At 45.2% G+C, this 23,798-nt stretch overlaps 1 protein-coding gene across 1 annotated transcript in view; it reads left to right on the top strand.

Annotated features, from left to right (window-relative positions):
- LOC110507127 (nucleoredoxin) overlaps positions 1 to 23,798 on the top strand; it is an 86,482-nt gene that overhangs the window by 55,565 nt on the left and 7,119 nt on the right. Inside the window, exons 2-7 of the mRNA XM_036965791.1 lie at positions 6,140 to 6,257; positions 10,821 to 10,954; positions 17,407 to 17,507; positions 18,727 to 18,833; positions 19,772 to 19,951; positions 21,395 to 21,519. Of these exons, the coding sequence (XP_036821686.1) occupies positions 6,140 to 6,257; positions 10,821 to 10,954; positions 17,407 to 17,507; positions 18,727 to 18,833; positions 19,772 to 19,951; positions 21,395 to 21,519 (765 nt within the window). The remainder of the gene's footprint in view (positions 1 to 6,139; positions 6,258 to 10,820; positions 10,955 to 17,406; positions 17,508 to 18,726; positions 18,834 to 19,771; positions 19,952 to 21,394; positions 21,520 to 23,798) is intronic.

Here is a 23,798-nt window from a genome sequence, read left to right as displayed (position 1 = left end):
GCGCCGAATACAACCTTACAGTGAAATGCTTACTTACGAGCCCCTAACCAACAATGCAGTTTTAAAAAATACGGATAAGAAATAAAATAAACAAGTAATTAAAGAGCAGCAGTAAAATAACAATAGCAAGACTATATACAGGGGGGTACCGGTATAGAGTCAATATAAGGGGGCACCGGTTAGTTGAGGTAATATGTACATGTAGGTAGAGTTATTAAAGTGACTATGCATAGACGATAACAACCGAGAATAGCAGCGGTGTAAAAGAGGAGATGGGGGGGGGGGGGCAATGCAAATAATCTGGGTAGCCATTTGATTAGTTGTTCTGGAGTCTTATGGCTTGGGTGTAGAAGTTATTTAGAAGTCTCTTGGACCAAGACATGGTGCTCCGGTACCGTCTCCGGACAGTCTATGACTAGGGTGGCTGGAGTCTTTGAACATTTTTAGGGCCTGGTTAGGGCCTGGTTAGGGCCTGGACACGGCCTGGTATAGAGGTCTTGGATGGCAGGAAGCTTGGCCCCAGTGATGTACTGGGCCGTTCGCACTACCCTCTGTAGTGCCTTGCGGTCGGAGGCCGAGCAGTTGCCATACCTGGCAGTGATGCAACCAGTAAGGATGCTCTCGATGGTGCAGCTGTAGAACCCTTTGAGGATCTGAGGACCCATGCCAAATCTTTTCAGTCTCCAGAGGGGAAATAGGTTTTGTCGTGCCCTCTTCACGACTGTCTTGGTGTGCTTTGACCATAATAGTTTGTTGGTGATGTGAACACCAAGGAACTTGAAGCTCTCAACCTTCTCCACTGCAGCCCCGTCGACGAGAATGAGGGTGTGCTCGGTCCTCCTTTTCCTGTAGTCTACAATCATCTCCTTTTGTCTTGATCACGTTGAGGAAGAGGTTGTTGTCCTGGCACCACATGGCCAGGTCTCTGACCTCCCTATAGGCTGTCTCGTCGGTGATCAGGCCTACCAATGTTGTCATCAGCAAACTTAATGATGGTGTTGGAATCGTGCTTGGCCTTGCAGTCATGAGTGAACAGGGAGTACAGGAGCAGACTGAGCACGCACCCCTGAGGGGCCCCTATGTTGAGGATCAGCATGGCAGATGTGTTGTTACCTACCCTTATCACCTAGGGGCGGCCTGTCAGGAAGTCCAGGATCCAGTTGCAGAGAGAGGTGTTTAGTCACAGGGTCCTTAGCTTAATGATGATCTTTGAGGGCACTATGGTGTTGAATGCTAAGCTGTAGTCAATGAATAGCGATCTCACAGGTGTTCCTTTTGTCCAGGTGGGAAAGGGCAGTGTGGAGTGTAATGGAGATTGCATCATCTGTGGATCTGTTGGGGCTGTATGCAAATTGGAGTGGGTCCAGGGTTTCTGGGTGTTGATAATGGTGTTGTGAGCTATGACCAGCCTTTCGAAGGACTTCATGGTTACAGACGTGAGTGCTACATGTCGTAGTCATTTAAGCAGGTTACCTTAGTGTTCTTGGGCACAGGCGCTATGGTGGTTTGCTTGAAACATGTTGGTATTATAGACTCGGACAGGGAGAGGTTGAAAATGTAATTGAAGACACTTGTCAGTTGGTCAGCGCATGCTCGCAGTAAACGTCCTGGTAATTAATCTGGCCTGCGGCCTTGTGAATGTTGACCTGTTTAAAGGTCTTACACGGCTGCCGAGAGCGTGATCACACAGTCTTCCGGAACAGCTGATGCTCTCATGCATGTTTCAGTGTTATTTGCCTCAAAGCTAGCATATAATTAGTTTATCTTGTCTGGTAGGCTTGTGTCACTGGGCAGCTGTCGGCTGTGCTTCCCTTTGTAGTCTGATGGTTTGCGAGCCCTGCCACACTCAGCTGGCATCAGAGCCGGTATAGTGCGATTCAATCTTAGTCCTGTAATGATGCTTTTCCTGTTTGATAGTTCGTCGGAGGGCATAGCGAGATTTCTTTAAAGCTTCCGGGTTAGAGTCCCGCTCCTTGAAAGCGGCAGCTCTAGCCTTTAGCTCAGTGCGGATGTTGCCTGTTATCCAGGGCTTCTGTTTGTGGTATGTACGTACGGTCAATGTGGGGACGACGTCTTCGATGCACTTCTTGATGAAGCCAATGACTGATGTGGTGTACTCCTCAATGGCATCAGAGGAATCCTGGAACATATTCCAGTCTGTGCTAGCAAAACAGTCCTGTAGCTTAGCATCTGCTTCCTCTGACCACTTTTTTATTGATCTAGTCACTGGTGCTTCCTGCTTACATTTTTGCTTATAAGCAGGAATGAAGAGGGGAGAGCTTTGTATGCATCTTTGTGTGTGGAGTATAGGTGGTCCAGAGTTGCATATTTAACATGCTGATTAGAAATTTGGTAAAACGGATTTAAGTTTCCCTGCATTAAAGACCCCGGAGCGCCACCTCTGGGTGGGCGTTTTCTTGTTTGCTTATGGAGGAATACAGCTCATTCAGTGCTGTCTTAGTGCCAGCCTCTGACTGTGGTGGTTTGTAAACAGCTATGAACAATACAAATGAAAAGTCTCTAGGTAGGTAGTGTGGTCTACAATTTATCATGAGATACTCTACCTTAGGCGAGCAATAGCTCGAGACCTCCTTAGATATCGTGCACCAGCTGTTATATATCTGTATTCCCAGTAAGGTGAAATCCATAGATTAGGGACTAATTTAATTCATTTCAATTGACTGATTTCCTTATATGAACTGTAACTCAGTAAAATCTTAAATTGTTGCATGCTGTGTTTATATTTTTGTCCAGTATAATTAATGTTAATTCCTGTGGAGGTATGCTTTCTTCACATACTTTATTGAATAGACAGAATAATTTACAGTTTTTTCCTCACTCGAAGAAAGGCTACATTAAGTGATTTGTATTTCTATGGGGTATAGTGCAGAGTCGGTGACAAAAGGTTTTTATCAAGTGTGGATTTTTCTGCTCTTTTTACGTTATGTTGCTCTTATTAGTGAAGGTGGAAACATCTCCACTTCACTGATCCTCAACACTGGGGCCCCACAAGGGTGCGTGCTCAGCCCCCTCCTGTACTCCCTGTTCACCTATTACTGCGCAGCCATGCACACCTCCAACTCAGGCAGCAAGTTTGCAGATGACACAACAGAAGTGGGCTTTATTATCAACAACGACGAGACCGCTTACAGGGAGGTCACTCAGGGGCACTCGGAGTGTGGTTTCAGGAAAAAAAACTCACTCAACGTCAACAAAACAAAGGAGATGATCATGCACTTCGTGAAACAGCAGAGGGAGCACCCCCTATCCACATCGACTGGACAGCAGTGGAGAAGATGGAAAGTTTTAAGTTCCTTGGCATACACATCACAGACAAACTGAAATTGTCCACCCACACAGACAGTGTGGTGAAGGCGGCACAACAGCGCCTCTTCAACCTCAGGAGACTGAAGAAATTTGACTTGTCACCTAAAACCCTCACAAACTTTTACAGATGCACAATTGAGAGCATCCTGTCGGGCTGTATCACTGCCTGGTACGGCAACTGCACCGCCCACAACCGTAAGGCTCTCCAGAGGGTGGTGCGGTCTGCACAACGCATCACCGAGGGTAAACTACCTGCCCTCCAGGACACCTACAGAATCCGATGTCACTGGAAGGCCAAAACGTTCATCAAGGACAACAACCACCCGAGCCACTGCCTGTTCACCCCGCTACCATCCAGAAGGTGAGGTAAGTACAGGTAAAGTGGGGAGAACAAGTATTTGATACACTGCCGATTTTGCAGGTTTTCCTACTTACAAAGCATGTAGAGGTCTGTAATTTTTATAATCAGTACACTTCAACTGTGAGAGACGGAATCTTAAACAAAAATCCAGAAAATCTCATTGTATGATTTTTAAGTAATTAATTAGCATTTTATTGCATGACATAAGTATTTGATCACCTACCAACAAGTAAGAATTCCAGCTCTCACAGACCTGTTAGTTTTTCTTTAAGAAGCCCTCCTGTTCTCCACTCATTACCTGTATTAACTGCACCTGTTTGAACTCGTTACCTGTATAAAAGACACCTGTCCACACACTCAATCAAACAGACTCCAACCTCTCCACAATGGCCAAGACTAGAGAGCTGTGTATGGACATCAGGGATAAAAATTGTAGACCTGCACAAGGCTGGGATGGGCTACAGGACAATAGGCAAGCAGCTTGGTGAGAAGGCAACAACTGTTGGCGCAATTATTAGAAAATGGAAGAAGTTCAAGATGATGGTCAATCACCCTTGGTCTGGGGCTCCATGCAAGATCTCACCTCATCAATGATCATGAGGAAGGTGAGGGATCAGCCCAGAACTACATGGCAGGACCTGGTCAATGACCTGAAGAGAGCTGGGACCACAGTCTCAAAGAAAACCATTAGTAACCCACTACGCCGTCATGGATTAAAATCCTGCAGCGCACGCAAGGTCCCCCTGCTCAAGCCAGCGCATGTCCAGGCCCATCTGAAGTTTGCCAATGACCATCTGGATGATCCAGAGGAGGAATGGGAGAAGGTCATGTGGTCTGATTAGACCAAAAAACTATATTTTTGTCTCAACTCCACTCTCTGTTTGGAGGAAGAAGAAGGATGAGTACAACCCCAAGAAAACCATCCCAACCGTGAAGCATGGAGGTGGAAACATCATTCTTTGGGGATGCTTTTCTTCAAAGGGGATTGGATGACTGCACCGTATTGAGGGGAGGATGGATGGGGCCATGTATCGCGAGATCTTGGCCAACAACCTCCTTCCCTCAGTAAGAGCATTGAAGATGGGTCGTGGCTGGGTCTTCCAGCATGACAACGACCCGAAACACACAGCTAGGGCAACTAAGGAGTGGCTCCGTAAGAAGCATCTCAAGGTCCTGGAGTGGCCTAGCCAGTCTCCAGACCTGAACCCAGTAGAAAATCTTTGGAGGGAGCTGAAAGTTCGTATTGCCCAGCGACAGTCTGTATGGAGGAGTGGGCCAAAATCCCTGCTGCAGTGTGTGCAAACCTGGTCAAGAACTACAGGAAACGTATGATCTCTGTAATTGCAAACAAAGGTTTCTGTACCAAATATTAAGTTCTGCTTTTCTGATGTATCAAATACTTATGTCTTGCAATAAACTGCAAATTATTTACTTAAAAATCATACAATGTAATTTTCTGGATTTTTGTTTTAGATTCCGTCTCTCACAGTTGAAGTGTACCTATGATAAAAATGTACAGACCTCTACATGCTTTGTAAGTAGGAAAACCTGCAAAATCGGCAGTGTATCAAATACTTGTTCTCCCCACTGTATATCAAAGCTGGGACCGAGAGACTGAAAAACAGCTTCTAAAGCCATCAGACTGCCTACATTCAGACTCAAAATCATCGTCCACTTTAATAAATGGATCACTAGTAACTTTAATAATGCCACTTTTTAATAATGTTTACATATCTTGCACTCATCTCATATGTATACACTGTATTCTACACCATCTATTGCATCTTGCCTATGCTGCTCGCTCATCACTCATCCATATATTTATATGTACATATTCTTATTCCATCCCTTTACTTAAGATTGTGTGTGTTAAGTAGTTTTTGTTGAATTGTTAGATCACTTGTTAGATATTACTGCACTGTCAGAACTAGAAGCACAAGCATTTCACTACACTTGCGTTAACATCTGCTAACCATGTGTATATGATCAATAAAATTTGATTCATGACATCACAGCAGGGGCGAAACGCTCCTTGTGAATGCCAGTTACTTTAAAGTTTAAAGTTAGCTAGTTAGTGTGATTCTAGCCTTCATCTAATTTACCGCAGGCTGCGTCTCTGCTGCTGTTTTATTCAACCTGGCTCATTTTGTAGTCCCTTTATACTTCAGAGAAACGGCTTGCCTTGGTAATAGATACTGGTTCTTCTGCACTTTTGGTGTAATTATAGTGAAAATGGCTGTTGTCCTATAAACTTATGGATATCAATTGATGTCTGATAAATAATTATTTATAAACTAGATGGAAAACAACTATAGTAAGATGTACGACATTCAATTACTTTTTTATTTGTTTTTTTCTATTCCTGTTGCTCGGACGATTAACCAGAGCATAGGTGTCTTATACTAACTGCATATTTCCCATTTCTCTCCTCTGTCCTCTCTGTCTGTCCAGATGAAGCTGTGGAACAAGTACAAGGTGACCAGTATTCCCTCGCTGGTGTTTGTGGATGCAGCCACAGGGAAGGTGTTGTGTCGGAACGGACTACTGGTGGTGAGAGATGACCCCAAAGGTAAATCTCCTCAGTCAGACTGAGCCTCAGCAATGAGGACTGCGCCAGAACACAGAGAGACACACGTGCAAACAAGCATACAGTTTATTACATGATAAATGCCTTGTCAGAATTTCCTATTGTGAAGTTTCTGTGCCACATCCTTCCATATTCCATATTTCTCAATTTGTGTCCTGTTCTTGTATTGCATGAATATTATAAAGTGCCCTTTCTTATTCCCACATCTGCAGACCTATAATTTCCCAGCTTTTAAGTGGGAGACTGCCTGTTCGCAAGAGCAGACTTGCATTCCTTTCTGGTACATGAGAGGATGTCCTCTCATGGCCAAAAAAAATCACAATACTTTGACATCCTGCTCTTTAGAGCCCTAATTGCACAACATGAGAAAGGCCCACTAGTCAGAGAGGGGGTGTTCCAAAAAAGGTCCAAATACAAATTCCATCTAGACACCGTTGCCCAAGATGACACACAAAACAATACATACCTCGGCCTAAACATCAGCGCCACAGGTAACTTCCGCCAAGCTGTGAACGAGCTGAGAGACAAGGCAAGAAGGACCTTCTATGCCATCAAAAGGAACATAAAATGTGACATACCAATTAGGATCTGGCTAAAAATACTCAGATCAGTAATAGAACCCATTGCCGTTTATGGTTGTTAGGTCTGGGATCTGCCTGCCAACCCAGAATTCACAAAATGGGACAAACACCAAATTGAGACTACATGCAGAGTTTTGAAAAAATATCCTCAATGTCCAACGTAAAACACCAAATAATGCAAGCAGAGCAGAATTAGTCCGATACCCGCAAATGATCAAAATCCAGAAAAGAGACGTTAAATTCTACAACCACCTAAAAGGAAGCGATTCCCAAACCTTCCATAACAAAACCATCACCTACAGAGAGAGAAACCTGGAGAAGAGCCCCCAAAGCAAGCTGGTCCTCGGGCTCTGTTCACAAACAGAACCCACAGAGCCCCAGGACAGCAACACAATTAGACCCAACCAAATCATGAGAAAACAAAAAGTTAATTACTTCCAATGTGTCAAATAATTAACAAAAAAACTGAGCAAACTGGAATGCCTTTCCACAAAGAATTTGAAAGCAAAACCAATTTTGATAAACTCCCATATCTACTGGGTGAAATACCACAGTGTGCAATCACAGCAGAAAGATTTGTGAATTTGTGACCTGAAAAGGGCAACCAGCAAACACCATTGTAAATACAACCCATATTTATGTTTGATTTATTTTCCTTTTGTACTTTAACTATTTGCACATCATTACAACACAGTATATACAGTGGGGCAAAAAAGTATTTAGTCAGCCACCAATTGTGCAAGTTCTCCCACTTAAAAAGATGAGAGAGGCCTGTAATTTTCATCATAGGTACACTTCAACTATGACAAACAAAATGAGAAAAAAAAATCCAGAAAATCACATTGTAGGATTTTTAATGAATTTATTTGCAAATTATGGTGGAAAATAAGTATTTGGTCAATAACAAAAGTTTATCTCAATACTTATATACCCGTTGTTGGCAATGACAGAGGTCAAACATTTTCTGTAAGTCTTCACAAGGTTTTCACACACTGTTGCTGGTATTTTGGCCCATTCCTCCATGCAGATCTCCTCTAGAGCAGTGATGTTTTGGGGCTGTTGCTGGGCAACACAGACTTCCAACTCCCTCCAAAGATTTTCTATGGGGTTGAGATCTGGAGACTGGCTAGGCCACTCCAGGACCTTGAAATTCTTCTTACGAAGCCACTCCTTCGTTGCCCGGGCGGTGTGTTTGGGATCATTGTCATGCTGAAAGACCCAGCCACGTTTCATCTTCAATGCCCTTGCTGATGGAAGGAGGTTTTCACTCAAAATCTCACGATACATGGCCCCATTCATTCTTTCCTTTACACAGATCAGTCGTCCTAGTCCCTTTGCAGAAAAACAGCCCCAACGCATGATGTTTCCACCCCCATGCTTCACAGTAGGTATGGTGTTCTTTGGATGCAACTCAGCCTTCTTTGTCCTCCAAACACAACGAGTTGAGTTTTTACCAAAAAGTTATATTTTGGTTTCATCTGACCATATGACATTCTCCCAATCTTCTTCTGGATCATCAAAATGCTCTCTAGCAAACTTCAGACGGGCCTGGACATGTACTAGCTTAAGCAGGGGGACACGTCTGGCACTGCAGGATTTGAGTCCCTGGCGGCGTAGTGTGTTACTGATGGTAGGCTTTGTTACTTTGGTCCCAGCTCTCTGCGGGTCATTCACTAGGTCCCCCTGTGTGGTTCATGGATTTTTGCTCACCGTTCTTGTGATAATTTTGACCCCACGGGGTGAGATCTTGCGTGGAGCCCCAGATCGAGGGAGATTATCAGTGGTCTTGTATGTCTTCCATTTCCTAATAATTGCTCCCACAGTTGATTTCTTCAAACCAAGCTGCTTACCTATTGCAGATTGTCTTCCCAGCCTGGTGCAGGTCTACAATTTTGTTTCTGGTGTCCTTTGACAGCTCTTTGGTCTTGGCCATAGTGAAGTTTGGAGTGTGACTGTTTGAGGTTGTGGACAGGTGTCTTTTATACTGATAACAAGTTCAAACAGGTGCCATTAATTAACGAGTGGAGGACAGAGGAGCCTCTTAAAGAAGAAGTTACAGGTCTGTGAGAGCCAGAAATCTTGCTTGTTTGTAGGTGACCAAATACTTATTTTCCACCATAATTTGCAAATAAATTAATTAAAAATCCTACAATGTGATTTTCTGGATTTTTTTTCTCATTTTGTCTGTCATAGTTGAAGTGTACCTATGATGAAAATTACAGGCCTCTCATCTTAAGTGGGAGAACTTGCACAATTGGTGGCTGACTAAATACTTTTTTGCCCCACTGTAGATGTAATATAACATTTGAAATGTCTTTATTATTTTGGAACTTCTGTGAGTGTAATGCTTACTGTACATTTGTTTATTTCAGTTTTGTTTATTATCTACTTCACTTGCTTTGGCAAATTTAACATATGCTTCCCATGCCAATAAAGCACTTGAATTGAATTGTGAGGGAGAGTGGAGAGAGTAGGCATGGTGGCAGTAGAACACGTGGTGCAGGGGAATGGATTTCACGAGCTGAACTGTATGACAGATCCTCTGTCTGTCTGCTTAATGAATCCCAGTCTCCATCCCAGCCCACAGTAGACTGCACACTATCATTCCCATGATTCATTAACACCAACTAGATGTGGTAAAGAAGAGATTCATCCATCCCCTCCTCTTTAACAACTCTGAGAGGGTAGCGGTAGCAGAAAAGGGGTGTGTTTGTGTTGTAGTGAGGAAGGGAGACGGGGGTTACAGGCGGGGTAGTAAGAGTTTGAGGTGGGCTGCGGGGGGGGGGGGGAAAGGGGAGGGTGGTTGAGAATTCAGGACCCTCTTTCAGCGTTGTGAAAAGGCCTAGCTGTCTTGAGTGGCGGAGTGGAGGAGAAGTTGCCTGCAGCACCAGGAAGGAGTGCACTTTTACAGTGTGAATGGGGACAACAATAAAAGGATACAGCAGCAGAGGCAGTGGGGATGTGTCAGCCATGTCTAATGAAGCCCTATAGAGGGAAGCCCACATAAAGGAACCTTTACTTCCCTGTCTAATGAAGGCCTATAGAGGGAAGCCCACATAAAGGAACTTTTACAGCCCTGTCTAATGAAGGCCTATAGAGGGAAGCCCACATAAAGGATCCTTTACAGCCCTGTCTAATGAAGGCCTATAGAGGGAAGCCCACATAAAGGAACCTTTACAGCCCTGTCTAATGAAGACCTATAGAGGGAAGCCCACATAAAGGAACCTTTACAACCCTGCCTAATGAAGGCCTATAGAGGGAAGCCCACATAAAGGAACCTTTACAGCCCTGTCTAATGAAGGCCTATAGAGGGAAGCTCACATAAAGGAACCTTTACAGCCCTGTCTAATGAAGGCCTATAGAGGGAAGCCCACATAAAGGAACCTTTACAGCCCTGTCTAATGAAGGCCTATAGAGGGAAGCCCACATAAAGGAACCTTTACAGCCCTGCCTACAGCACTTTATTTATGATTACACCTTATTATTTGGTCCTCCCAAATGCATCTCTAGTGCTTGACACTAACAATGAAGACACCTTGAAAAAGAAACGAAAGGGAGTAAGGTTGGCAGCGCTCCCTGTCTCTGTATGGGAAATTGAAAAGCATGGCATTCAAATCTAATTTTGCATCTGTTGTGCGGTCCCATTTCCAAACACAGATGACATGGATTACAAAAGAGCTTGTGAGTAGGAGGCACACTGGGTTTAGACGTTTGTATGACAAATGCTGGGCACATGTGCATGTATTTAATATCTAATAGCTGTGCCAGGGGGATGGAGAGAGTGCTCTGGTTTTGAATGGGGAGTTTCTCACACACAGAAAAAGCTCTCTTCTCTGTTCAGTAATCAGACCCTTGTCTCTCTATCCTTTCTCCCCAACACCAAACCCTCCCTCCCACCCTAATTCTCCCTCCTCCTCCTCCTCCTCCTCCTCCTCCCCCCCCCCCCCCCCCCCCCCCCTCTCAGGCCTGGAGTTCCCCTGGGGGCCCAAGCCCTTTGCAGAGGTGGTGGCCGGCCCTCTGCTCAGGAACAACAGGCAGACAACAGACATCAGCTCATTGGAGGGCCACTATGTGGGAGTGTACTTCTCAGCACACTGGGTAAGTGGTGGGGTGGAGGCCGGGAAGGACACACACATGCAGGGAGGGAGGGAAAGGACCCTCATTTTCCTTTTCAGGCATCCAGCTGCCCCCGATATGAGGACTAGCCTTATGAAAACAAAGGCATCGGTGAAAGCCAGGGCGGGGCGGCAGGGCACAGCGGGAGGAAACACAGCAGCCGGTAGCCAGGAATGGACAGAGTTGTTAGGGGATTTCCATTGTCTGGGACTACAGTAGCTAGTTATTCCACTCCTTGCTGTCATCACCAACTAGTGCCCTTTTAAAGTGAGCGTCCGATCCATTGTCTCTGTCAGTGCTGGGCTTGCCCATCCGTGTGAAGGTCGTGACTTGGTGATGCATGAAAGGCTTGTGTCACTGATGAGCTCAGCTGATGACACACACACACACACAGGCCACAGATGCCCCTCCAGCTGCCAGTGCTGCCTTCAGCTCCAGAGACCAGTCAGCACCAAGCCATAACGCACTGACTGGTCCACTTTCCAAACCAATACAAATTTGTACATTTTATTTGTCACATTCTTCACAAACAACAGGTGTAGACTAACAGTGACATGTTTACTTACAGGTCCTTTTTCCAACGATGCAGAGTTAAAGATAAAATAGAAATAGTGACATGAGGAATAAATACACAGTGAATAACATTAATGAGTAAAAATAGCATGGCTATATACAGGGAGTACCAGTTCCAAGTCCATGTGCAGGGGTATGAGGTAATTGAGGTAATTATGTACATACAGTGAGGGATTTTGTACGTTTGGCCACTGACAAAGAAATGATCAGTCTATAATTTTAATGGTAGGTTTATTTGAACAGTGAGAGACAGAATAACAAAAAAATCCAGAAAAACGCATGTCAAAAATGTTATAAATTGATTTGCATTTTAATGAGGGAAATAAGTATTTGACCCCCTCTCAATCAGAAAGATTTTTGGCTCACAGGTGTCTTTTATACAGGTAACGAGCTGAGATTAGGAGCACACTCTTAAAGGGAGTGTTCCTAATCTCAGTTTGTTACCTGTATAAAATACACCTGTTCACAGAAGAAATCAATCAGATTCCAAACTCTCCACCATGGCCAGGACCAAAGAGCTCTCCAAGGATGTCAGGGACAAGATTGTAGACCTACACAAGGCTGGAATGGGCTACAAGACCATCGCCAAGCAGCTTGGTGAGAAGGTGACAACAGTTGGTGCGATTATTCGCAAATGGAAGAAACAAAGAATCTCCCTCGGCCTGGGGCTCCATGCAAGATCTCATCTCGTGGAGTTGCAATGATCATGAGAACGGTGAGGAATCAGCCCAGAACTACACGGAAGGATCTTGTCAATGATCTCAAGGCAGCTGGGACCATAGTCACCAAGAAAACAATTGGTAACACACTACGCCGTGAAGGACTGAAATCCTGCAGCGCCCGCAAGGTCCCCCTGCTCAAGAAAGCACATATACATGCCCGTCTGAAGTTTGCCAATGAACATCTGAATGGTTCAGAGGACAACTGGGTGAAAGTGTTGTGGTCAGATGACACCAAAATGGAGCTCTTTGGCATTAACTCAACTTGCTGTGTTTGGAGGAGGAGGAATGCTCCCTATGACCCCAAGAACACCATCCCCACCGTCAAACATGGAGGTGGAAACATTATGCTTTGGGGGTGTTTTTCTGCTAAGGGGACAGGACAACTTCACCACATCAAAAGGGACGATGGACGGGGCCATGTACCGTCAAATCTTGGGTGAGAACCTCCTTCCCTCAGCCAGGGCATTGAAAATGGGTCGTGGATGGGTATTCCAGCATGACAATGACCCAAAATACACGGGCAAGGCAACAAAGGAGTTGCTCAAGAAGAAGCACTTTAAGGTCCTGGAGTGGCCTAGCCAGTCTCCAGACCTTAATCCCATAGAAAATCTGTGGAGGGAGCTGAAGGTTCGAGTTGCCAAACATCAACCTCGAAACCTTAATGACTTGGAGAAGATCTGCAAAGAGGAGTGGGACAAAATTCTTCCTGAGATGTGTGCAAACCTGGTGGCCAACTACAAGAAACGTCTGACCTCTGTGATTGCCAACAAGAGTTTTTCCACCAAGTACTAAGTCATGTTTTGCAGAGGGGTAAAATACGTATTTCCCTCATTAAAATGCAAATCAATTTATAAAATTTTTGACATGCGTTTTTCTGGATTTTTTTGTTGTTATTCTGCCTCTCACTGTTCAAATAAACCTACCATTAAAATTGTAGACTAATCATTTCTTTGTCAGTGGACAAACATACAAAATCAGCAGGGGATCAAATATTTTTTCCCTCACTGTATATAATTACAAAGCTAAGACAATGGAGCCGGAGGGAACGGCTGCCGTTTTACGGGCTCCTAACTAACTTTGCGATTTTGTGTTTTTATGCATTGTTTAACTTATTTAGTACATAATGTTGCTGCTACCGTCTCTTATGACCAAAAAGAGCTTCTGGATATCAGAACAGCGATTACTCACCTCGAACTGGACAAAGATTTTTTTCTTTAATGAGTCCGACGCGAAGGATGTACTGTTTCTCCGAGACCAGGCCCAAATCCCTGTCATTTGAGTGAAGAAAAGACAGCGGTACAGGGGGCGGAGATCGGGGTGCTTTGTGAGAATTCGTCAGCGAGTGCGTAACCCGCCTCTACCATCTGGCCAATGTGAAATCTCTGGAGAATAAACTGGATGAGCTCCGTTCGAGACTATTCTACCAACTGGACATTAACTGAAATATGTTATGTTTCACAGAGTCGTGGCTGAACAACAACACGGATAATATGCATTTGGCTGGATTTTCCATGCATTCGCAGGACAAAACTGCTCCGTCCGGTAAGACGGTAGTGGTGTGTGTCTATTTGTCAATAACAGCTGATGATCAATGTCTAATATTAAGGAAGTCTCGGTATTGCCCGCCTGAGGTAGTGTGGTGTACAGCTTATCATGAGGTACTCTACCTACCAAGAGAGTTTTCATCTATATTTTTCGTAGCCGTCTATTTACCACCTCAAACCGATGTTGGCACTAAGGCCGTACTTAACAAGCTGTACAAGGCCATAAGCAAACAAGAAAATGCTCATCCAGAAGCAGCGCTCCTAGTGGCCGGGGACTTTAATGCGGGCAAACTTAAATCCGTTTTACCTCATTTCTCCCAGCATGTCACCTGTGCAATCAGAGGGGGAAAAAACTCTAGACCACCTTTACTCCACAGAGATGCATACAAAGCTCTCCCTCTCCCTCTATTTGGCAAATCTGACCATAATTCTATCCTCCTGATTCCTGCTTACAAGCAAAAACTACCAGTGACTTGCTCAATACGGAAGTGGACAGATGACGCAGATTCTACGCTACCGGACTGTTTTGCTAGCACAGACTGGAATATGTTCCGGGATTCATCCAATGGCATTAAGGAGTATACCACCTGAGTCACCAGCTTCATCAATAAGTGTATCAACGACGTTGTCCCCACAGTAACCGTATGTACATATTCCAACCAGAAGTCATGGATTACAGGCAACATCCGCACCGAGCTAAAGGCTAGAGCTGCCGCTGCCGTTTTCAAGGAGTGGGACACTAATCCGGACGCTTATAAGATATCCCTCTATGCCCTCAAAAGATCCATAAAACAGGCAAAGCGTCGATACAGGACTAAGATTGAATCCTACTATACTGACTCTGATGCTCGTCGGATGTGGCAGGGCTTGCAAAGGGAAACCCAGCCGCGAGCTGCCCAGTGACGCAAGCCTACCAGACAGGCTAAATGCCTTTTATGCTCGCTTCGAGGAAAGCAACACTGAAGCACCAGCTGTTCTGGACGGCTGTGTGATCACGCTCTCCGTAGCTGATGTGAGCAAGACCTTTTAAACAGGTCAACATTAACAAGGCTGCGGGGCCAGACGGATTACCAGGACGTGTACTCCGAGCATGGTGGACCAACTGGCAAGTGTCTTCACTTGACATTTTCAACCTCTCCCTGACCGACTCTGTAATACCTACATGTTTCAAGCAGACCACCATAGTCCTTGTGCCCAAGAAATCAAAGGTAACCTGCCTAAATGACTACCGCTCCTTAGCACTCATGTCGATAGCCATGAAGTGCTTTGAAAGGCTGGTCATGGCTCACATCAATACCATCATCACACTGCCCTTTCCCACCTGGACAAAAGGAACACCTATGTGAGAATGTTGTTCATTGACTACAGCTCAGCGTTCAACACCATAGTGCCTACAAAGCTCATTACTAAGCTAAGGACCCTGTGACTAAACACCTCCCTCTGCAACTGGATCCTGGACTTCTTGACAAGCTGCCCCCAGGTGGTAAGGGTAGGCAACAGCACATCTGCTACGCTGATCCTCAACATTGGGGCCCCTCAGGGGTGCGTGCTTAGTCCCCTCCTGTACTCCCTGTTCACCCACGACTGTGTGACCAAGCACGACTCCAACATCATTATTAAGTTTGCTGACAACACAACGGTGGTGGCCTGATCACCGACAACGATGAGACAAACTATAGGGAGGAGATCAGAGACCTGGCAGTGTGGTGCAAGGACAACCACCTCTCCCTCAATGTGAGCAAGACAAAGGAGCTGACCGTGGAGAACAGGAAAAGGAGGGTCAAACAGTCCCCCATTAACATCGGGGCTGTAGTGGAGCGGGTCGAGAGATTAAATTTCCTTGATGTCCACATCATCTACAACAAACTATCATGGTCCAAAAACACCAAGAAAGTTGTGAAGAGTGCACGAAAATGCATTTTCCCCCTCTGGAGACTGAAAATATTTGGCATGGGTCCCCAGATCCTCAAAAGGTTCTACAGCTGCACCATCGAGAGCATCCTGACCGGTTGCATCAGCGCTTGGTATGGCAACTGCTCAGAATCTGACCGTTAGGCGCTACAGAGGGTAATGCCTTCTGCCCAGTACATAAATGTGGCCAAGCTTCCTGCCATCCCTGTTCTCTCTGCTACCGCAAAACAAGAAGTACCGGAGCGCCAAGTCTCGGTTCAAAAGACTTCTTTACAGCTTCTACCCCCCAAGCCATAAGACTGCCAAACAATAAAATTGCACCCCGGACTATTTACATTGACCCCTTCCCCCCCTTTGTTTGTACACTGCTGCTGCTCGCTGTTTGTTTATCTATGCATAGTCACTTTACCCCTACCTACATGTACAAATGACCTTGACTAACCTGTACCTCCGCACATTGACTCGGTACCAGTACCCCCTGTATATAGCCTCGTTATTGTTATTTTATTGTTACTTTTTATTTAATTTTGTGTTACTTTTTATTTAATTTTTCACTTAAGAAAATATTTACTAAATAAACAAATCTCTTTCTTGAACTGCATTGTTGGTTAAGGGCTTGTAAATCAACATTTCACGGTAACACGGTAAGGTACCTGTGATACCTGTTGTTTTCAGCGCATGTGACAAATACAATTTGATATAGTTATGTGTATTATTTTAAGGCTACATTCCCCTCTCTTAACAGTGTAAATTCACCACACCATTAATAGACAGTTCCAAGCGTGAAATGGCCAGCACAAGCGTGAAATGGCCATTGGATTACTTTTACCAACAACCTGAAGTGACCCTCGACAGGATAGAGTAGGTGATCCAGTTCCTCACTGACTTTACCCTCGTCACTAGCTATGTGTGTGTGAGCGCTGTGTTTGTGTCACTGAGGCTGAGAAAGAAAAGGAGGAAATGGAGAATGGATAGAGAAAATATACTGTAAGAGGGAGAGACTGATGAGTGAGACTGGTCTGGTTTGTTTTCTTCAGCCACAGATCTGCCACCGCTGGCACTCTGATACCATCTTAATGCCAGCCGCTCTGCTCCTCCACGCTCGCACGCACTCATGGAGGGAACACAACACACACACACACTAGACCAGAGACTATGAAGTCATTCTCCCTGCTTGACTTGAGAGGGCTCTCAAAATACACACTCACAACAACAAATGCCTCCAAGCCAAGGACCATCCTGAGTTCAATCCCGAGCACTTAGGTTCTCACATTTGAATGGCCCAGGAAACAAAATGTAAATGTTAGTCCTGGTTCCTGGTGAAACATTGGAGTGATGTACTGCAGAGAGTCAGTCAGAAAACACACCCAAGGCCATGTTATATTTATTTATATACAGTGCCTTGCGAAAGTATTCGGCCCCCTTGAACTTTGCGACCTTTTGCCACATTTCAGGCTTCAAACATAAAGATATAAAACTGTATTTTTTTGTGAAGAATCAACAACAAGTGGGACACAATCATGAAGTGGAATGACATTTATTGGATATTTCAAACTTTTTTAACAAATCAAAAACTGAAAAATTGGGCGTATATATACATACATATACAGCTGTATAGGGACAGATCAATATAGAGACAGATCAATATAGGTAATTCTGGAAACTGTGTTTGTTGTCCCTGCAGTGCCCTCCATGCCGCAGTCTGACTCGGGTGCTGGTAGAATCATATCGCACTGTGAAGGAATTGGGTCAGAAGTTTGAGATGGTGTTCGTCAGCGCTGACAGGTGAGACTCATGCAGTATTTCCTTCATACACATATACACACTGTCTCGCGCTCTCGCTGTTGCTCTGTCGCGCGCGCATATATATATATATATATATATATATATATATATATATATATATATATATATATATATATATATATATATATATATATATATATATATATATATATATATATATATATATATATATATGTATGTATGTGTGTGTATATGTATGTGTGTGTGTATGTGTATATATATATATACACACACACACACACACACACACACACTTTTTTCGTCCATTAAAATAACATCAAATTGATCAGAAATACAGTGTTAATATTGTAAATGACTTTTGGAGCTGGAAACGGCTGATTTTTAAAAATATATATATATAATAATAATGGAATGTCTACATAGGTGTACAAAGGCCCATTTTATCAGCAACCATCACTCCTGTGTTCCAATGGCACGTTGAGTGCCTAGAAGGCCAGCATCCTGGAGTCGCCTCTTCACTGTTGACATTGAGACTGGTGTTTTGCGGGTACTATTTAATGAAGCTGCCAGTTGAGGACTTGTGAGGCGTCTGTTTCTCAAACTACACACTCTAATGGACTTGTCCTCTCGCTCAGTTGTGCATCGGGGCCTCCCACTCTTTCTATTCTGGTTAGAGACAGTTTGCGCTGTTCTGTGGAGGGAGTAGTACACAGCATTGTACAAGATCTTCAGTTTCATGGCAATTTCTCGCATGGAATAGCCTTCATTTCTCAGAACAAGAATAGACTGACAAGTTTCAGAAGAAAGTTATTTATTTCTGGCCATTTTGAGCCTGTAATCAAACCCACAAATGCTGATGCTCCAGATACTCAACTAGTCTAAAGAAGGCCAGTTTAATTGCTTATTTAATCAGAACAACAGTTTTCAGCTGTGCTAACATAATTGCAAAAGAGTTTTCTAATGATCAATTAGCCTTCTTAAAATGATAAACTTTGATTAGCTAACACAATGTGCCATTAGAACACAGGAGTGATGGTTGCTGATAATGGGCCTATGTAGATATTCCATAAAAAAATCTGCCTTTTACAGCTACAATAGTAATTTACAACATGAACAATGTCTACACTGTATTTCTGATCCATTTGATGTTATTTTAATGGACAAACATTTGAATGGACTGAATAAACAGAGTTGACAGTGGCTCTAAGGGTTGTTTTGTGTTTGTCAACCAACGCAGGTCGGAGGAGTCCTTTCAGCAGTACTTCAGTGAGATGCCTTGGTTGGCAGTCCCATACTCAGACGAGGCCCGACGGTCACGACTCAACAGACTCTTCGGAATACAAGGTACAACACTATCTCTGATGTCTCCTCCTGTACTCATATAATGTAGTCCTCTTGGACATGAGGCTCAGAGTGAGTATCAAACACTAACTGTCTGGCCAAATTATGTGTTGATGTGGAGAAGCGGCCTAATGGCAGCCAGCTCTACTGTGTGTTGTTCTGTGCTGGGTAGGGAACAGTGAACAGATAGCCCTCAAGCTAAAGGAATGTGGGCTGGTAATCAAGTTTACTGTCCCGCTCATTGAGTAAGGGTCATTTCTCTCTCTCGCTCTGCCTTTTTTTCCTTCTTCCCAAGGCTTTTTTTCTATAACCTACCCCCCCCCCCCCACACCCCCGTCTCTCGCTAATGCCCCCACCATCAAGTCTGTCTGTCCGTCTGTCCACAGGGGAGTAGTGTGGTTGTAGTCAAGGTGCTGGCTCATTGCCTTTTCTGCCTGAATGTTAAGAATGCTTGCAGGACTAGTCGATACTGCCCCGCTTCCCCATTCAAACCCCTGTTATTCACACTGGCCCCCACCCATCACACACACACACACACACCCTTCCTCCCAGCCAAACACACACTATGCACTCTGTCTGTTTCTGATAAGGCTGTTTAATACGGCAGTGACATTGTAATCTGAAAGACTGTGGGAGAGAAAGGGGTCGGGCGTTATGAAAAATCTCCTGAACAGGGAACGCAGCGGGAGTCTGAGCAGAGAAATGGATAGAGAGAGAGAGAGAGAGAGAGAGAGCAGAGGCAGGTCAGAGCCTCTGAGGGACTTTAAGCTCCTCCATACCACACAGATAAACAGTGGGAGAGAGACAGCCATATGTGGTGAGAGTAACTGGAAAACATGGAAGAATAGGAGGGTGAGGTGGCAGTAGCAAGATCTTCAATTCATGATTGTTCTCTCCGTTTCCATCTTTCTCACTTTCTTTTTTCCACACTCCCTCCCCAGGTATTCCCACCCTTATTCTGCTGGACACGGAAGGTCACATGATCACGCGACAGGGCCGTGTGGAGGTGCTGAATGACCCAGAGTGTCGGCTCTTCCCCTGGCACCCCAGGCCCGTACTGGAGCTCAGCGAGTCCAACGCCGTGCAGCTCCACGAGGGGCCCTGCCTCGTGCTCTTTGTGGGTGAGTAGATGAGTGGATGACCATTTCAATGTCAGTCCCTACCGTGCACCTCCACGAGAGGCCCTACCTCGTGCTCTTTGTGGGTGAATGGAGGAGCATTCAGTGCTGGTTTCTACCAAAACAATCCTTTTGACTATGTAGAGTAGTACATTCTAAAGAATATTGTGCAAGTAGTAAAAGTGAACAGATCAGTTGTAAGGCCGCATGCTATTTTAAAGTTTGAGAACATGCAAGAGTAGGGTAGAGAGAAGGATGAGAAGAAAATGGTCTGTCTGTCTGTTAAGCTGTTAGCAGTGAGAGAGATGGCAGAGATGGATGCCATGCTTTGCTAAGTGGCTCAGGCCAAAGTGGACAGGACAGCCAGCAGGCCAGACGACACAATAATAAAGCAATGTGAGAATGGAGTGACCGGGTGCACACTGATGACCTCAGGCCACCCTAAGATCAGATCCAAAGGGCTCAACCACAGACCATCTGCTCTCCTCCGTTTGCCTCCTCACTCATCTGTCTGTTCACTCACCCCCTCTCTCCTCCCGTCCTGCACATTCTTTCTCTCCTTTTTCTCATGGCTGTTTTTCTTTCTCTCTTCACCCTGTCCCCTCTCTCTGGCCTTTCTCTCTTCATTCTGTCCTCTCGCTGGCCTTTCTCTCTTCACCCTGTCCCCTCTCGCTGGCCTTTCTCTCTTCATCCTGTCCCCTCTCTCTGGCCTTTCTCTCTTCATCCTGTCCCCTCTCTCTGGCCTTTCTCTCTTCATCCTGTCCCCTCTCTCTGGCCTTTCCCTCTTCATCCTGTCCCCTCTCTGGCCTTTCTCTCTTCACCCTGTCCCCTCTCTCTGGCCTTTCTCTCTTCATCCTGTCCCCTCTCTCTGGCCTTTCTCTCTTCATCCTGTCCCCTCTCTCTGGCCTTTTGTCCTCTCTCTGGCCTTTCTCTCTTCATCTTGTCCTCTCTCTGGCCTTTCTCTCTTCATCCTGTCCTCTCTCTGGCCTTTCTCTCTTCATCCTGTCCCCTCTCTCTGGCCTTTCTCTCTTCATCCTGTCCCCTCTCTCTGGCCTTTCTCTCTTCATCCTGTCCCCTCTCTCTGGCCTTTCTCTCTTCATCCTGTCCTCTCTCTCTGGCCTTTCTCTCTTCATCCTGTCCTCTCTCTCTGGCCTTTCTCTCTTCATCCTGTCCTCTCTCTCTGGCCTTTCTCTCTTCATCCTGTCCTCTATCTCTGGCCTTTCTCTCTTCATCCTGTCCTCTCTCTCTGGCCTTTCTCTCTTCATCCTGTCCTCTCTCTCTGGTCTTTCTCTCTTCATCCTGTCCTCTCTCTGGTCTTCATGCATTCACACCCAGTTTTCACTCTCCTCTGTCTCACTCTCTCTCTCACACACACATTATCTCTCTCAACCTTTACTCTTTATCCTCTTTTCATACATTTGACACCTGTGTTTCTCTCTTGTTCAGATGCGGAGGAGGAGGGAGAGCTGGAGCCGGCGAAGGAGCTGATCCAGCCAATCGCAGAGAAGATCATGGCTAAGTACAAAGCCAAGGAGGAGGAGACACCACTGCTCTTCTTCGTGGCTGGAGAGGTTAGATAGTGGACACATGCACATGCACACGCGCGCACACACACACACACACACCTCCAGCTGACCTAGATGAGAATATTCACACCTGATGAAATCTGTCTTCACTTTTGGTGTTTTAGTTGTTTTGCATTCTTGTCTTGTGTACTGTACATCTCTACTGTGGGCATCTGTCTCTGTGTGTGATTGCTTGTTGCTATGCTCTGGTATGATGTTCCATCTGCTTTAGTTATCACATATCATAATCCTCTGGTAGAGAACACCAACCGACACACAAATGTGTGTGTGTGTTGGGGTGGCAGGTAGCCTAGAGGTTAGAGGGTTGGGCTAGTAACCGAAAGGTTGCCTGATTGAATCCCCGAGCTGACATGGTACAAATCTGTTGTTCTGCCCCTGAACAAGGCAGTTAACCCACTGTTTCTAGGCCGTCATTGTACATAAGAATTTGTTCTCAATTTACTTGCCCAGTTAAATAAAGGTTAAATAAAAAAATATATATAAAAAATAAGCTACAGTATAATATCAGAGGGGCAGTTTCTGAGGGATGAAACCCTCTTTCACTTTTATGTGAGACACACCACACGGCCCATGGCCCAGAATTCAGCTGGCCGTCTGTCTGATGATAGCTGTTCTCCCTCTATCCGCAGAACAGCTGTGCACCTCTCCCTCCTGAATCCTCTATCTCCCCCTCGATCCTTCCGCCAGCCCTCAGTGCAGGAGGGATCATGGAATTATCTTGACTCTTGTTATCTCTTGTTTTTCCTTCTCATCCTTTCTGGAACTTGTGGAGTTAGCAGCAGGGGCAGCCATAATTACCAGATTAGCTAGCTCCCCTTCTCCTCCTCTCCCCTGCTCACAGGGCTCAGAGCTCGGGGAGGTCAGGACGCTGTCCCATGTCAGATGGTCTAGGTTTCAGCCATGGGGGACTGCACAGGTGCTCCCTCTCTGTCCTGTCTGACCATCTGCCTGGCTGCCTGAGGCCACACGGCTCTCATGACAGCCTTGAAATGCCACAGCCACAGACAGACCGAAGGACTGACGCGTTCACATGTCACAGACAGGCACTGTGGCTAAGACAAGATACTAACACCCTCTCTCTTTACCGTTCACTTGTTTTGGGGATTTATTGCATATGAAATGGTATTTCTGTTCATCCGGACTCGACCCATTCTAATGAATGCTTTATAGGTGCATGTTCAATCTGGCACCCCTGGTAGTCTATAGCAGGCAGGTACAGTTTTCTTCTCATCGTCTGGATTACATGTAGCTTCACCAGCACTGGATCTGTTCCAGACTGGGATAGTCCCAAATGGCACCCAACTCCCTATATAGTGCATTACTTTTTACCAGAGCTCTATGGGGAATAGGGTACCATTTTGGATGCAGCCTGTGTATACCCTGTTAGATATCACTCCCTGCCATGGACCCATTGGGCTCTGTTATATTGGGCTCTCTGTTATACATGATGGACCCCCATGCAGCCTACAGGGCCCTGGCCTTCTTGAGGCCTGCCTGCATGTGGCTAGACCAGGCCCTGTCTGCCAGCTGCTGGGGAAGGTTTATCAGTGAGACAGCACTATGCTGGCAGACCCACAGGGAGAGCCTGGCCTGCAGAAAATGAGGGGATCTCATTACCCCGCTATGTCACACAGGGGCTGAGAGAAACTGACTGGCAACCTACAGTAGGACAATTGGAAGACACCCTATTCACACAGAAAATGAATGGGGATTGATTGATGTGTGATTGCAATAAAGATGTCTACTGTAATTTATAAATGTTTCTATCAGTACACTACATGACCAGAAGTATGTGGACAACTGCTCCTTGAACATTTCATTCCAAAATCATGGGCATTAATATGGAGTTGGTCCCCCCCTGTGCTGCTATAACAGCCTCCACTCTTCTGGGAAGGCTTTCCACAAGATGTTGGAACATTGCTGCGGGGACTTGCTTCAATTCAGCCACAAGAGCATTAGTGAGGTCGGGCACTGATGTTGGTCGATTAGGCCTGGCTCGCAGTAGGCACGCCCAATTCATCCCAAAGGTGTTCGATGGGGTTGAGGCCAGGGCACTAAGCAGGCCAGTCAAGTTCTCTTTATGTAGTGTTGTCTCTCTTGTCGTGATGTGTGTTTTGCCCTATATTTATTTTAATCACAGCCCCCATCCCTGCAGGAGGTATTTTGCCTTTTGGTAGGCCGTCATTGTAAATAAGAATTTGTTCTTAACTGACTTGCCTAGTTAAATAAAAGGTCAAATTAAAAATTGCATTTAAAAAAGTTAT

The sequence above is a fragment of the Oncorhynchus mykiss genome, chromosome 27 (assembly GCF_013265735.2).
Source record: "Oncorhynchus mykiss isolate Arlee chromosome 27, USDA_OmykA_1.1, whole genome shotgun sequence".
NCBI classification, from domain to species: domain Eukaryota; kingdom Metazoa; phylum Chordata; class Actinopteri; order Salmoniformes; family Salmonidae; genus Oncorhynchus; species Oncorhynchus mykiss.
Note: the sequence above shows the minus strand (reverse complement) of the source record. Positions and strands in the feature narration are given on the sequence as shown.